The sequence below is a fragment of the Nipponia nippon genome, unplaced genomic scaffold (genome assembly GCF_047370975.1).
Source record: "Nipponia nippon isolate SJK-2023a ecotype South Korea unplaced genomic scaffold, ASM4737097v1 scaffold_2, whole genome shotgun sequence".
Taxonomy (NCBI): domain Eukaryota; kingdom Metazoa; phylum Chordata; class Aves; order Pelecaniformes; family Threskiornithidae; genus Nipponia; species Nipponia nippon.
In genome coordinates, this window is record NW_028262336.1 from 46,264,988 (window position 1) to 46,280,778 (window position 15,791).

The following is a 15,791-nucleotide window of genomic DNA, read 5'->3' on the forward strand; positions in this document are numbered from 1 at the left end:
ACGACACAGGAATGCAAGGTGTACAGAGACTGCTGGGGCTTCCCCCGAAACGCTGTCCTGCGACCCCCAAGTTACCTGAAACTGGAGGTTTGCAGCGGCTCTGTACCAGTGCTGTGAAAGTTTCTTTTTGGATAAAAGGAGCTCTGGCAGCAGAATAATGGACTTCAGTAGTATGCTTCAGTGCCTTGAGCCAGGCAGCTTGACACATGCTCCAGGCGACTGCCACGGTGGGAAAATCATCCCAACTTTCCTCTTTGCCGCGAAGCAGAATTTTAAGAAGGGGTCCTGGCTGCTGGCGCGGTGGGCTGCAGGGGTGTCTGGCCTGCGGGTGGAGGCAGCACGACTGCTCGCTGCTCAGGGGAGTATCGCTCGGGCCGCAAGGCCAGCGACGCTGAAGAGCCTGAGCATGAAGGCAGGAGCTCTGCCCAGTATGCTCTAACTTTTCTGAGTGCTCATGTCGGGTAAGCTGTCTGTTTTCCCCAGATAACCATCTTTACAAATACTGGCTCCTGCACCCCTTGGTTTTAAATTACAGCATCGGAAGTTGCTGCGAAGGTTTGAGTAAGCGTTCGTCGTTGTCAGCAGAGAAGAAAATCACAGTAAGATGAGAGGCCTGGCGCACCTCAGCTGCGGGTCATCTCTTTGCCCACGTGGGGGCTGTGCAAGACTGCAGTGGCTGTAGAGATTTCCACAAAAGCTCTTGCTACCTGGATCTGGGAAAGCAGTTCTGTGCTCTCCCGTCACTTCTGCTGTCTTCATGCACTTCAGCTACCGTTTGAGAGTGCAACACAGCAGTGAAAACTGTAAAACTGCCAAAGCGTGTGATCACTGTTCAGTGCTGTACACACGCAAAGCCAATTAACTTGAATAGGAAATGGGTTTTAATGTGCGTTTGGGGATTACAAGCTAGCTGGAGGCGGGAGAAATGGATATTTAGAGTTTCCATCTCATTTGATGATGCTAAAAATATCAGAATCTCTCGGTGAAACGCTAGTTTTCACTGAGCTCTGGTCATCTAATACCTAATAATAAACGTATAACATCAGCAGATGTTGATACATAAATGTGTATTGCAAGTCCAGAAACACCTCTAATGAGGAATTGAAGTGTGTTAGACTACACTACAGACGTAAAGCTTTTGTTTCTAGTTCATTTTGGTGACAAAAGTTGTTGGAAAGAAATTGAATTTCTTTCATTTTGATGTGTATGTTCCTAAAATGAGGTTGTTCAGGCTGAATTCACTGAGATGGAGAAGAAAATGTGTATGATCCTAAAACATTTCCCTTAGATAATTTGGGCAAAATAACTATGACTCAAGGCTTACTGTCTTACAGTGAGGCTTTTTCTCGCAAAGGTCATAAGGTGAGGTGAACTAGGCAAGCAGTATTTACAGTACTTATAGATACTCTCCTTCCAACAAATGGGTTTTCCATTTATTATTATAGTACATGAGTGCTAGGACGTCTTTTTGGACTTGGGTGGGGCTTGCAAGGGCTTCCTGATCCTAGCAAGATATTTCCATCTTTTCTGTTTTAACAAAGTAGTTCTGCTGAAGTCGCTGAAACTAGTCTGTGCAAGTTAGTAAATGCATAAATCCTAAATACATGTTGGGACAATTGCTAATTCAGGAGATATGCAGTGAGCGAACGAAAGAAGAAAAAGTTTCTGTAGTGGAAAAAAAATTGTTTCGTTTGTAATGTTTATAGCTTTGGGGTTTAGGGGGTTGCTTGTTGTTTCAGTATATAATTTCCAGATAGTGCCAGCAATTATTCCTTGGTGAACCCTACTTCCATTTACTTTGAAAGTGTTGATTGTGAGTTAGAAGCAGTATTTGGTTTTGTTTATTCCTTTTTTTTTTTATCCATTCCAGAATGCATAGTCTTTCCTTCCAGAAAGCTGCTGATTTGATTCCTGCCCCCACCTGAAAAGTACTGTGCTGAAAGTAGCTTGTGATTGTACACAGAATTTTAAGATGACCTGCTTAGGGAGCAGGTTTGAAAAGGATGGCTTTCTTTGGACACGGGGTGTGTGTAGGATGAATCCGTTATCAAGAGAGTGTCGTGTATGCATGAATTCCTTTTGGATTACGTGCTTCTCTTCTTCCACTCCTCGTTATAAACCTTGTGTAGTTAGCCCTTTCCTCCTTCAGATACCTATGTTATTATTTTTGGTTAATATTCTCGAGGTCTTTTTCTGATAATATAATCACAGTTGTGACCGGATCAATTTTACAAACAACAATTTTCCTACACCTTAATAAGTGCATCTTCAAATTTGATTATCTGTCTTTTACACTGAGAATTTCTGTGTTTACTAGAAAAAATAATTTTTTAAAGCAAGTTGTGGAAAAACAAAAACAAAACCCAAAAAAACAACAAAAAAATCACCCCTCAGACTCCAACTGTCCCAAAGCCCTCTCAACCCCCACAAAAAAAACCCAAGCCCCCAGAAAAGTCCTGCTTAGACTATTTTAAAGGATAAGTCTTAAAAATCATTCATAGTTGTGATTCTGATGTTGTGCAATGTCCTTTGTTTAATAAAACAGCTTTGGAAATTGTCTGTAAACTTAGATCATACTGCAAATGTGTAACTCAAATCAGTTGCACTTAGGAAAATGGCTAGACGTTTTGGTAAAAACAACTATAAATGAGAATCTTCAGGCCTCTGGTTTTTTGCTACTTTTCTTCGTTCATCTCATGTTGCAAATTTCAAAATTTTTGGTCAACTCTCGACTTTTTTGTAGAAATGTCTTGATACTAAATTCTGCTTCTGCTGGTATTCTGCAAAAGATAAGATTCTTGAGACTTGCATGAGAGCAGGAGTGGCACGAATGTCTGATCGGGTCCCCGCCTGCCAGGTTGCTCTGGAGCCAGTGGTAGAGCTGTGCCTGCTTTGATCGACGGCTACTACAGCAGTAACTACTTTGAAAATAGCGTTAGAGCATTCGAGAACTGTTAGCTAAGGCTCTGGACATAATGTTTACACATATGAGCATTTTATTTCATATTAAAATTTTATATGAGGCTATTAACAAACCATAGTTGCCCATTTGTCTTCTAGCAGAGGAATAATCCTATTTGTAACCAATCGCTGGATGAAAGATGTATAATAAGCAAAAGGAAACCCCCTTCTTTTTTGTCTCCTTTGTCCCTCCCCCTTGTGAATCAAGAGTCTTGGAAAGTGTTATTAGTGTAGAGAAAGGGAGTATAATACACTCCCTTGGAGTAGGATGGTGAGGCGGGTCTGTCCTTTATCCCTATTTACTATCTGTAAGTGTCTTTGCACAGGATTTATTCTTCAGCATATAATATCTGACGTACATGTCCACTATGTAATAGTTAGTTAACTCAGCATGTGTGTGTTTGCATGTATGCTACAAAGTACAGTACTTCTAAAAGTGTTTGAAAATAGCTTTTCATTTAAGCTTCAAGTGAAGTTACTGAAGGTGTTTTCAAGTTAGCTGCAGTCATACAATAAATACAAAAATAGGTATGAAATGGAATTTGTGTTCAAGTATATCAATATCTGCTATTAAAATTACTATTCATGAATAATAAAAGATTACAGAACACGATTAAGATTAAAATTTTTGTATCTACTTGAATAAAAGTTTTCTTCATGCATAATATGCATTCACATAAAATAGACTTTTCTTTTTGAAGACAATTTTTCAACTATAGTAAGGTTGAAAGGATTAATTGGGATCTATATTGACAAATGTAGGAATACAGAGTTTTAAAAGAAACTGATGAACTTAGAAATTATATATTTAAACTTCTGTCTTCATGAACATGAGTGATGCAGGATTTATTCTGAAATAACTGAAGTTAAAAAACCCCCCATGGTTAAGTTACGGCTGAATCTCCACCATTCGCCTCCCTTTTGTGCAATTTTTGTAATTACACCCAGTAAGAAGCTGAAGGGACAGGCTAGAAGGGGAGGAAGATCTTACCTACAGGTTCCAAATGGGTCTGGGGTCTGGTGTAGTTTGAAAAACACAGCAATAAATGTTCGCGTGTGTTAAATCTGGGAGAAGGACACTGGCAAGCTCTGGTTAAGCCCCTGGACTCCTTTCTACCTGACAGGTTACAGAAGCACAAGCATAAAACAGCAATGTAGAGCACACACTGACATAGTGCTGCTGCTTTGTATGTGTTTACCGTGTGGTGGGCTGCCTAGTAGGGACCTGTTCAGTAAACTAAATTATTAATCTAGTGTTATTATTTATCTACTGTTTTCATAAGTAAAAACCTTCTGCTAATGTATCTTATCAGTTCCCCCAGTGATACTGAGGTGCATCTGCTCTGTCTGCCTGATACTGGAGTCTCCACGGGGCACTGTTATGGCTGCGCACGCTCTTTAAACGTAAAGCACGCAATCCCATGGAGCTGATAAGGTATCTGTGGGCTCATGCAGAACTGAAAAGATATGCCTTTTATATTTTAGCAAGTTTTTCCTCCCCATGCAGTAATTAAGGTATTTTTGTTATTACATGTGATCACCAAATGAGCTCCATAACTTTAAAATGATACATAAAGTCTATTTGGCCAGCATTTTGGAGTGATTTCACCTTAAACTTAAGCACACCAGTAGGATATATTTTGCTACTGTAATCTTTCTGTAAGTATGGTGTACAGCTGAAGTTCTTGATTCAAACAAATAATTCGAAGATCCAGGCTGGGGATCAGGAACATAAGGTGGGTACCTAGCGACACTTTGTGTCCTAGCTGTTTAACCAGAGCATGCAGGTCCCTGACAGCTCCTCTGTCCTATCTGCCAGGCCATCTCTCAGACAATTAGCCTGGGGTGTCTGAAATGTCACTGTGTTTGGCAACTGAGTCTGCCTTTAATGACTTCATCTACTTGACATCGTTATAACAACAGATACCCATCCTGATATTTTAATTGGACACAATGGGAAATGTCCCTTTCTTCTTTTCTGGTCATAGTTGAAGTCCAGCCTGGCAAACATAAAAATAGAATTAAGTAGCTGAAACTGGAAAAATACTGATTCTTTGTATGTAGATTTTTGATTGCAATACAATAAAGAGCTTTTTTAATTAAAGAAAAATTTTAAAAAGACAATTATTAAAAAAGAGGATGATCCACTAAATCTTACTGAACACACTTGCAAAGCCCTTGTGGTGTTTGCGTGTTGACTACTTGAAAGCCTCTCAGCAATATACCATGATTAAAACTTAGAAAAAGTGCCTTTTGCCAATAGAAGCTGTCATCCAGGTCCAGTCACATGCACTTTTATACCTTTTTTCCCCTCAGAGTATAGTCAGTCACTGAAAACTTGAAGAACATAACATTTCTTCATTCAGTAGTACCCAGAGGGAAGCAGTGGCAGGTGGAAAAGTCTGTTCTTTATTGTCTCAGAATAGTCTCAAGGGAGAGAAAGCAGGTTTTTTAGGGAGCAAAACCTTGCTTTTATAGATTGAGATTATATTACATGAAACAACGGAGTTTACTAGCAGAATGGTGGGTGTAAGTGCAGTGATATCTCTGGTCTGCTCTGCTCTGTAGACCACTTCACCACATCCCTCGCAAAGCCACCCATTGGCAGAACTGCATCCAAACTGCAAATTTCACCAACATGGCAACGTTGGTGTAGATGACATATGCTGTGGCAAAGGTCTAAATATGTTGGACAGCGTCGTGTAGAGTGGGCAAAGGTCTAAATGTGTTGAACGTGGTCATGTAGGACAGCCAAAGGTCTAGGTATGTTGAACGCTGTTACGTAGGGCTGGCCTCAGATCCGCAGCTGCCTTTGCTTCTGTATTGGGATGCCTGCTATGAAGGACTTTGATATCTGCTATATATAAATCCATTGTGAAACCAAATACTGTGGGATATTACAGAGGACAGAAGTGTATGTGGGTTCAACAGTGAAGTAGGAAAAAAAATTATGAGTGGAGGCCCTACTCACTGGTAGTTACTCAGGTGCAAATTTCAGGAGAGGTGTCCAAGCAGCCAGTTGGTCCTCTCAGCTTCCAGTGACCTGATTGTCCTGCTCGAGTACTTCTTTTCTTAGCCAGAAACAGGATACGGATTTCAAAAGACAGAGCCTGCCTTGTGTCTCATCAGGACACGACAACCTTCCTCTCTGGCTTGAGCAACCATCAAGAGGCTTACACAAGCAGTATGTGGAGCAGGGCAGAGTGTGTGTGGACGTGTTCTGGCACTGTTTCATCAGTCTGAATAGGTTTACGTTGCCCATCAAAAAGGGTTGAAGCAGCAATTAACATGTCAGTTTTTACTTCTGTGAATATTTATTTCAAAGTAACATTGAAGTATTGAAAGAGTCCTGCAGCATTAGCTGGTATATTACTGCTGCAGGACTACCACTGACATTTTAACAGGTTTTAAGTTATCGTCTTTTTCTTTAGAAATGCTGCTTGTAGCAAAGTCCCAGAGGGGCAGCTGTCCCTCTTCAGTCGAAAAATGAGACGCAGTCTCAAGGAATTAGCCCAGCAGTTAGATGTATGCCTTTGAGAGTGGGGACTCTTTGGAAAAGGTGCTTTTGGGGAGGGCTGGGAGATGGAGTAGAAGTAGCAGTAATGTGTGTGTAAAATCAGTTACAGCAAAATCTTTGATGTTGTTGTTTGGGCAGTTCCCTTATTCTTCTGCAAGTTTGGGAATAAAGGGTTTTTAGAGATTTTCTGCCAAGGGTCTCTGTATTCATTACTCTGGTTGGCAGAAGGCACAACCAGCCCACGCTAACATCCTGACTCTTAAACACGTCGTTTGCTGCTACCTGCCTTTCTAACTGAGGGATCAGAGGCTTAGCTGTAAATACGAGGAAGGCTCAGGATAAAGCTGAGTATACAGAATATTAACCTGAGGTCACTTATCACAGTGAGAGCTTTTTTGCTGTGGGGTTTTCTTTTTCATTCAAACCTTGTTCTGCCCTCTGCTGGCACTTCGTGTTGTGAAACAGAGATGGCATGACGTTATTTTCATGGTAGAGTTACCCGTGCTAGCTTGCAGAATTTGAATTCCTGTCATTAATCAAACTTCTTGCCACAGGTAACTGCTGTGCCCATTACGTTTATAATGTATATGATATGAAGTTGTGTAGTAAATACGCTAATTTTGGCCTTAAAAAATCATCCCAAGGTACAAGTTATTACCCAGGGAATAGTTATTCTGTCCTTCAAAGCTATATTTACTTTCTGAAGGCAAGCAAATTTCTGGGTTTTGGCAGGCATGCTGATTTGTGAAGTCAAGTACTTGAGTTAAGAAATGCTAGTACTGAGGATGTCTGCACTATGTTAATGCTACCCTTGCTGCATGCGTATGCATTTGATGCCTGTACTTACTAGATTGCGTACTATTTTCCTCCACACAGTTTTTTGCATATTGGTGTGTTGCACATGTAATGAGCAGCAATTCTGTGTATTTGTTGTTTCACCTGTGACATAGCCAAGTCTGGAGTGCTGTTCTCCAAGACAGACTTCAGATTGTAGTTCTGTCTACTTTCCAGTTCCAGAAAGAAATGAAGCAAGAAGTAGTAATTGCTTTGAACTTGGCTCACTTCTTGAGGAGGTTCATCCTATGCACTGAATAAATGAAGGGACCTAAAAGGAAAAAATGCATAATATATGGGTAAAGGAGGCAAAATAAGCATTGTGCAGACTGCTTCAGTTCTGATACATCCTCATTTCTTAAGTATCTGGCATTACGGCCTTCGTCTTCTTTTGATATTACCTGGGTGGGGTTGAGACATCCAAACTCTTGAGAAAGCCAACCTGAAAAATTGTGCATTGACCTTGGATAGCTATGGCAGTTGTGAACAAGGCTGAAGCTTTTAGATCCACTTCTGCCAGCTGTGTTAATGAAGCAGTGAAAGTAAAGTTTGCTGTAGTTTTATTGACAAGCATAATGGGACATATTTTTGCCAGTGGGTTTCATAGTTGCTGAAAGGAGTGATGAGAGTCAGTGCAGGATTTTTGTGAATGTAATCCGTGGGTATGGACTGGCTTGCTATTCCTCTCCCCATCCCTCCAGCTTATCCCCATCCTGGTTTCCACACTTCAGGTTCCACCTCTCCATCTGAGTTATAACCCTTGCCTCAGAAGACCTTAACTCCTGCCTCTGCTTGCCTCTTTCCCTCTCTCCAGCCTCCACTTGCTCCCAAGCTCAGTCTTCCCTCTTCCCTTGGGCTCTTCACCCTGTCTTGATTTCACCTCCTCTGCTGCTTCTAGCCTAAATTGTAGGTTTCAAGCTGTTTTGACTTTCAGATCGCTGAAAAACTTTCCATTGGAGCTATAATTTAACTATGCTGACAACAGGATTCCCCTTCTTGGTTACTTATTGCAGGCCCCTTCAAAGTAGTTGCAAACCTTTGCCATGGTTGCTTTACTGAGCCACCTCCTCTTCTCTCCTCCCTCCTTGTCAAATCTGAAAGTAAATGGGAGCCAAGCAAACAAACAAGTGGAATAGTATGGAGGTAGGATGAGTCTTTGTTAATAAATAGATATTTATTTGACCCACAAATTCTAGTTGTAATTAACCAGCTGGGAGCTATAATCGCAGTTTTCCAGAGGCTTGGCTGCTGTCAGGTAGTCACCATCTCTGTGTGCAGAGGAGGATTAGAGATGGTGTTTGAAGGTGCTGCTTGGGGAAAAAGCAAGCTGTTATTCTAATGGGGGACAGCTGAGACCTGCGTTTTTCACCAGTCCTAAGGGACCACCGAGGCTGGTTTTCAGCCTTCCTACAGAACCGTGCATGTTACAGAAAGGCACTTGCTATGCAAAATCTTTGCTTGCCCAGACAGGAGGCCCTTGGAGAGGAGCCTGCAAGTGTGACTTTTCAGGAAGAGAGTCGGGGTTACAGTCTAAGTAACTTTTCCACTCATATTTATCTGATAAAATTAACAACTGCAGTTCTTAGAGCAAAAGGGAAGGGGACTTAATTATAATTCAGTAACTCAGTAGGGAGCCCAAATAATGACTGTAAACGATGCAAACTGTGCTGTGAGACACCATGCCTGTTGGCATTGCAGCCCTGCTAAGATCCCAGGAAATCCTGAAAGCAAAGAGAGAAAGGAGGGCACTGGAGGCCCTGTCAGCTGTTTTAAAAGGATACCATCCTCTAGCTGGACTATCAAGTCACTAGCTGGTGAGCTTACCCATGGTATTGCAGAAGGTCCATCTAAGGTCTGGCTGGCTGCTCGTTCCAGGGCACGCAGGCAGGTGACCCCGAGGCACCTCGTGTGTCACGCTCCGCCTGCCTGCTGTCTTAAATTGGGCTTTTCGGTAGCTCATGCTGCGCAAAGAACTGGGGTGTCTGGATCCAGGTACAAAACATCCTTAGGCAACCTCCTCCCAAACAAGGAACCTGCTTTTAGAGACCAACTCGAGGAGGAAACAAAGTGTTTCCTCCCTGGAAAAGAGGGCAGGAGGGCTGCTGCCTCCGTAGCCTCATCCAGCACTAATTGCTGGTTGTTGCAATGAGCTGGTGCTAGTGGTTTCCTGTGGGCAAGGAGGCTGTGGGGCTGTGTTAAGCCATACCCGTGAAGGCTGGGACTCCACGTAGCATTAGGCTATGAGAGAGCTGCATACTGCTTTTACTGCTTTCCTGAACTACCTTTTTCTTTTTTAGCCAAAAACTTTAGAATGAGGTTATTACCAAAGATGAATACATGTTAATTGCCGCCTTACGGTTTTTCCCAAGAAAGTTTTAAGTTTTAAAACAAGCACTGACAGCATGCTTGTTTGCTCTGAGAAGAGGAGTCAGGCTTTGACACTGAGAAACTGTGCTTGGGCTTCGGCAGTAGGTAGGAGACTGTGCTCAAGAGGTATCAAGATGTATTTGTTGTTGCTGTTACGTGCAGTAGATACGATTTTTTTGGTGGATTTTTTTTTTAGTTCTTTTGGATGCTTCTTTAGTTTTACTAACACTTTTTTAAACATGTTTTTTTCCTCTCTCTCTCTCTCTGACTTCAGCCATTGATGGATTTCTAAAAACCGATGAAAGACAAAGACTGGCAAAGGAGAGAAGAGAAGAAAGGGAGAAATACCTTGGTAAGATGGCAGGAGGTATATGTATTATTTATGTATATGTGTTAATAGGCTTAAGTTACTAACATGGCATTTTTCTGTTCTGAATTTTAAACATTGTGGTCCAGTCTGTTCCTAGTCTTTATTGCTCATATTACTACTTTTAGATTAAATTATAAAAAATAAATTAATCTGTCTTCTTTGATTTCCATTTGAGTATTTAATATTCTATAGTTACAAGTTGACTTTCTTCTTTGATTTATGTACTTTTGAATGCAGGTTTATGTGGAAGATACTGAATGTTAGGATTCTGATTTGTAAAAATACCAAATAAGCCTTGAATAATACTCAGGATAATATGTAAGATGATTTGGTGAAACAGTCTCAATTTTAGTCTATTAAGTTTTAGCCATATTAAAAGATATCATGGAATTGTTAAGTATGGCATAATGCAGATACTTTTCTGTAAGTTTTAAAATGGTTAATCTTTCAAGAGAATGAGAAAAATTATTAATTCATGTCCTGAATAACGTAAGCATTGGTTTCAGGGTTTTTAAAATAGTCAGTTGTTTTTAATCTACTAATACCTCCAGGGAAATGTTGAGGAAATTGCTAAATAAATATATTTAACAGGGTATGTATATACACAGTTAATTTCATATATATATATATGAATGAAAGTAGCTGTTCAACATTGTTTTGGACTTTCTATATATACATATATACATATAAATAAAATGTTGAACAGTTAACTTTACTTTTCCTCATTTTAATAATAAGAAAGGCCAGTAGCGCTGTTCCTTAAGGTTATATGACAATACCTATCAGAAGGAATTGTCAGTGGTTTATGATTTTGTAAAATTTAAACTAGGCATATATTTTGAGGAAATGTTAACTAAAACAGTATGGACACCTGTGAAAAGAATCATAGGAAAATACTGGTTTTCTTGCAATAAATAAACAAACTGCTGACCATTACTTGACATTTTTTTAGTACCGTGGGCTGGGTGAGCAAGATTCCTTTTGGTAGTTCCTGTGAAAAGCTGCTGGTGTTTGGTACCTAATATCCCCAGAGGTTCTGTCTGTATGAGGCATGCACCAGCCTGAGTTGTAGCTTACATCTCTTCCAGGTATACTCAGTCCAGACTCTCTCTTCTGTCTTCTCGATTATCTCTTCTTTGCTGGTTCCCGAGAAAGTGACATGATGAGTGGATTGGAAAGGACTTGGATTAAAAAACAAAAGAGGAGATGAGAGAGAAATTGAAAGCTGGAGAATCTGGGAGTGGTTGGCCCAAGGGATTTGGAAGGTGTTGGCTGCAGTTCTTGTCTTCAGACATCATATGTGCCTTCTGGAAACATACTTTTTTAGGGTTAAGACCATTTCTAGAGTGGGGAGCTCTGGGTTTTGGTCACAGTTTCTCTGTGGCAAATTTCTTTTAGAAGTTCTGAAAAAAGCATTGAGTTCCCCAGAAGGACAGATCTTTATGCAGCCAGCAGGTACTTTGCAACAATATGGAATAACCTTTTCACCAAAGCCAAAACTCATTAATCATTAGTTTAGTATCCCTAAATTAAGGAACAAGAATTGTATGTATGTCCATGATGACAGAACGGTTTGCTTCTCTGTCCAGAATCAGTCCCAGGTTTCACCTGCTTACTCCGAAGGTAATCAGCACAATCTCTGGACACCTCACTTGATTTTTGGTTTTTATCAACTCCAGCATGCTGTTTTTGCCTGCTCTACCTGATGTGGCTAGTAGTCATTAATAATTAGCGACTGGTCACTTGTCTTCCACTGTCTCTGAGGTAACTCTTTATCTGTTGACAAGTCTGATTCTTCATGCGTATAAGTCCTGGCTCCCCTGCAGCACTGACACCCCTCTCATACTGCCCTGTCCTGACGGGCGAGGAATAGTGGATTCTCATAAGGCAAAAGGGGAAGACAACATCAACTGTATTTCGAACAAGAGTAAGGCAGAAGGTGTTCTGTAAAGCAGGTTGGATGTGAGGAAGAAGTCTTTAGGAGGATCCAGCATTCAAGGGAAAGAAATGCAACTGTTGGAAAAGGATCTGGTGTTGGAGGGACTCTGGCTTTAAACCAAGGGCTTGAGGGTGGAGTGGGGCTAAGAGGGACTGACGTTCACGGCTGTGGTTAAAGAATCTGGGGGCAGAAGCTGAAGGAAAAAGGCTGATCTGAGAAGAGGGAATGGAGATGGCTGGGCAAGAGCCCAGGACTGATAGGAAGGTACCAAGAAGAGAGTTAGAAGGGCAAAAATTTGCTGTACAAGGAAACAGGAACTGAAAAAGCAGACTGAGGCTGAATAGGTGAGCAGGATGAAGGACTAGCGCTTGTATAAACAGTGTTAATTCTGGCTTTCCCTAACTTTCAAGTTCTTAGCCTGGCAACTATGAGAATATTCCTTCTTTGATATCAGCTGTATGTGTGTTGGTATGTGACATTACAGGCTTGCGTGTATATAGGCATGCTTACTGAACTCCTCTTTCCTACCTTTTTATGGAATACACTTGCATGAGAAGTGGATTTTTCCTCATGATTTGTCACGTTAACTTCTGCTACTTGTTCTCCAATGTAAACCTGAAGCAACAGTCCTGTATGTAATGTTGCAGTCTGAATTTCTGTAACAACAAGCTCATGTCTCAAGAAGATGATTATGACTCCGGTTGGAATAAAAAACTGGGAAAACCCTCAACAACAGAAGTAATTTTTTCTTTCATGAAAAGAGGCAGAAGTGGATAACAATGTAGCACCAAATTATGAACAGAATCGTGTATTTTCAAAGCTTCATAGAAAATTTAGCATGTGTTGTTTTCATGTATTTATTTTGAAGGCAGCCCCATAATGAGAAGCACAGTTTTAAAGAAATTCCAAGGGCTTTTGCTTCAACATATGTAACTGATGCACTTTAAAACCTACTCAGAATATTTGTTATGTCTGAAAAAAGAATTGGCTTTAAGCTGCAGAGGGATTTGAAACATAAACAAAAAAGAGCTGTTAACTATTCTGTACACTGTTTTTACATAGGTAAGGGGCACAAACTGTCACCTTGTGTAGAAAGGGTTTCCCTATTTAGTTATTGAGCAAATCACTTAGATTTACTAATCATTCCAGCACTTCTGTGCACTATATTTTTGATCTTAGTGGACTAAAACCCTGTGTACTTGTATTTGTTGTTTTACGTTATTGTATCATGTTATCAAATAATTTTAAAGCAGAAGAAAATTTGCATAGAGTGAAATGCACCTTTTTCTCTGCCTAAGCTGCTAGGGAACAGCAGATACTGGAGAAGGAGAGAAGAGCAAAACTTCAATATGAAAAGCAAATGGAGGAGCGATGGAGAAAACTGGAGGAACAGAGGCAGAGAGAGGAACAGAAGAGAGCAGCTGTTGAAGAAAAACGGAGACAAAAGCTTAAAGAGGAGGAGGTAAGGCCCACTGGGAGATGTATGGCAGAGTAACTCTGTATAGTAGCATTAAACATAGCTGAATATGGACTTGATTTTTTTTTTTTTTTTTTTTGCCCGGAGACATGTGGGCATTACTTCAGGAACTGCAAATGTACATCACCACAGCTATAAGTACTCTGCTACTGCTTGTACATCAAAAACGGTTTCCAAAGCTTTTTTTTGTCTCTCGATTTTTGTCTGATCTCACCGAATAGTCATCTACTTATGCTAAGATATCTGGGACTCTGACTGTCAGACAATAAAGCACCAGCTTTCCAGAAGGTAGTTTTTAAAGATGAGCGTTTCCATAAAAGGGAAAGATTTTTCTTACTGTTTTGTTTCCTGTCCATGAAACTGAAATAATGCTTATGAAAATGTGGTGTTTTGTTTTTCCTCAGTGACATAAAATCAGAAATTCTTACTTAAAGCAGTGAAGAATCTAGGCTGGTTTAAAATTCTAGCACAGAACAGAATTAATCATATATCTTCTGAAGAATCTTCACACCCTTCCTCTCTTTTGCTCTCCCTGCTGAGATCGTTTAAGGTTCTTTTTTGCTCTAGTGAGTCCAGTTTCTGATGCAGATCTCTGAATGCAGTGTGTGTCTCTCCACATGACATTCTGTAGAAAACACTAGCACTGCTACTGCAACTGATAAAGAATTAATGAATTTTGGAAAAGGGGGCAGTGGTTTAAAAAAAAATAAAAAAGGCCAAAAGAAGATATTTCTCTAGCTCCTAGATAAAAAGGCTCTAGATATCCACAGTTATTAACCCTTCTTTTTTTTCTACCACTCATCTTTTGATCCAAATATCTTTGCAAAAGAGGTAAAACACTTCTGCATGGGATCAGAACAACATACTGCTGTCCATTTAAATTTTTTTGGTGTTTGATTTTTCACTTGAACGAGAAGAGAAGATTGTATCCTGCCATTCCTCTTTCAACTGCAACATACTGATGATGGCTTCTGCAGAATAGCTGAGAATTCATTTTAAAATATTTTGTCATGTGTTTTGTTTCAAATTTTGGTAAGAAAAATGGCAAAAAACAGAAACAAAGGGTAGGGAGGTCTCTCTCCTTCTGTGGTAACATCATTGATCTGATGTGCTCCTTCCCTGGTATTTCCTGCTGTAATAACCTTTTGCAGATAAACAGAATTGATCCCCTTTACTTGCCACTTTCCCTTACAACCCCTGTACAAAAACTTCTAAAACCCTGTCCTCAAAATTTGCACCGGAGAGGGGGCAGGGAGGGGGAGAGGTGTAGGAAGAATGAGCAACTGCCTGCTTTCCCTGCCTGCGTGGTTTGCTTGTGCTGGAGAAATGAGAGCAGGGTTGTCGGACATAAGAGAGGCTGTGCCAGGTCAGACCCGAAGGGCCTGTTCAGCGAGGACCTCATCTCCTGTAGCGGCCTCCTGCGCTTCCCCAGAGATGGATGTAAGAGGCTGAGCACACAGTGATGTTTCTCCCAAGCATCAGCAAGCCTGTTACAGCTCCCCAACGCCCTGTACGTGTGATGGGAGACTTCTCTAATGGCGAGAGAAAGGCTGCCTCCAAGTGTTTGTTCATAATATGAATACCACTCCTAGCTCTGCTCACTGAGCTGGTCCTTCAAGCTTAAACTGTCCAAAGCCTTTTGGGAGCCAAGGCAGGCACAGGCCTGGCTCCTTTCCATTTCCTTTCCTTTCTTCCCACCGCCTTCCCCCAGGTTGAGGAACCTGAGAGAAGGCTATGTGGACAGAGGACAGGAGATCATGCTTGCTTGTTTGGGGATGGATTAGACCTGGTGGAAGGAAAAATCCAGGAGCCCATGAAAGAGGGGAGGGTACATAGGGGAATAATCTGTGGAACAGGGGAGGATGGGGGAAGAAGGAAACTGGGAAAAGGAAACACCATCACCTCCTGGCTTCCCTTCATGGTTACTTGTCATTCCCTCATTTCTCAAATTCCACTTGAATTCTACTAAAGGATCTGCCAGATCCCACCCCCACAGCTCTTCTGATGAGCCCCTCAAACCCTGTATGCATAGTAGTAGTGGAGGTCTGAGTAAGGGTGATGAAGTTGCAGCTCCCTGGGCATTGCAAGTTACTCATTGCTCATGAGTCATTCCGGACATTTGATGCCTCCTGTACTGGAAGAGCTTTGAAGCTGTATTTCCCACACCTGGTGGGGGGGTGGGGGGTGGGTGGCGTGTGCCCTGGCCAGTGAGCCAGTGTACTGCAGCATGTCCTCAGTGTTTCTCCTTTTAACACTGGTTTACGCTGGGTGGGGACTGGAACACCCATTTTACCTGCTCATCAGGTGTCTGAAGTGCCAAGTAGAG

The 15,791-nt window shown here is 41.2% G+C and overlaps 1 protein-coding gene across 5 annotated transcripts in view; it reads left to right on the plus strand.

Annotated features, from left to right (window-relative positions):
- MAP7D2 (MAP7 domain containing 2) overlaps positions 1-15,791 on the plus strand; it is an 87,048-nt gene that overhangs the window by 39,237 nt on the left and 32,020 nt on the right. For all 5 annotated transcript variants that reach the window (XM_087758492.1, XM_087758493.1, XM_087758495.1 and 2 more), the window contains exons 2-3: positions 9,954-10,031; positions 13,287-13,450. In XM_087758492.1, coding sequence (XP_087614618.1) covers positions 9,954-10,031; positions 13,287-13,450 — 242 coding nt within the window. The remainder of the gene's footprint in view (positions 1-9,953; positions 10,032-13,286; positions 13,451-15,791) is intronic.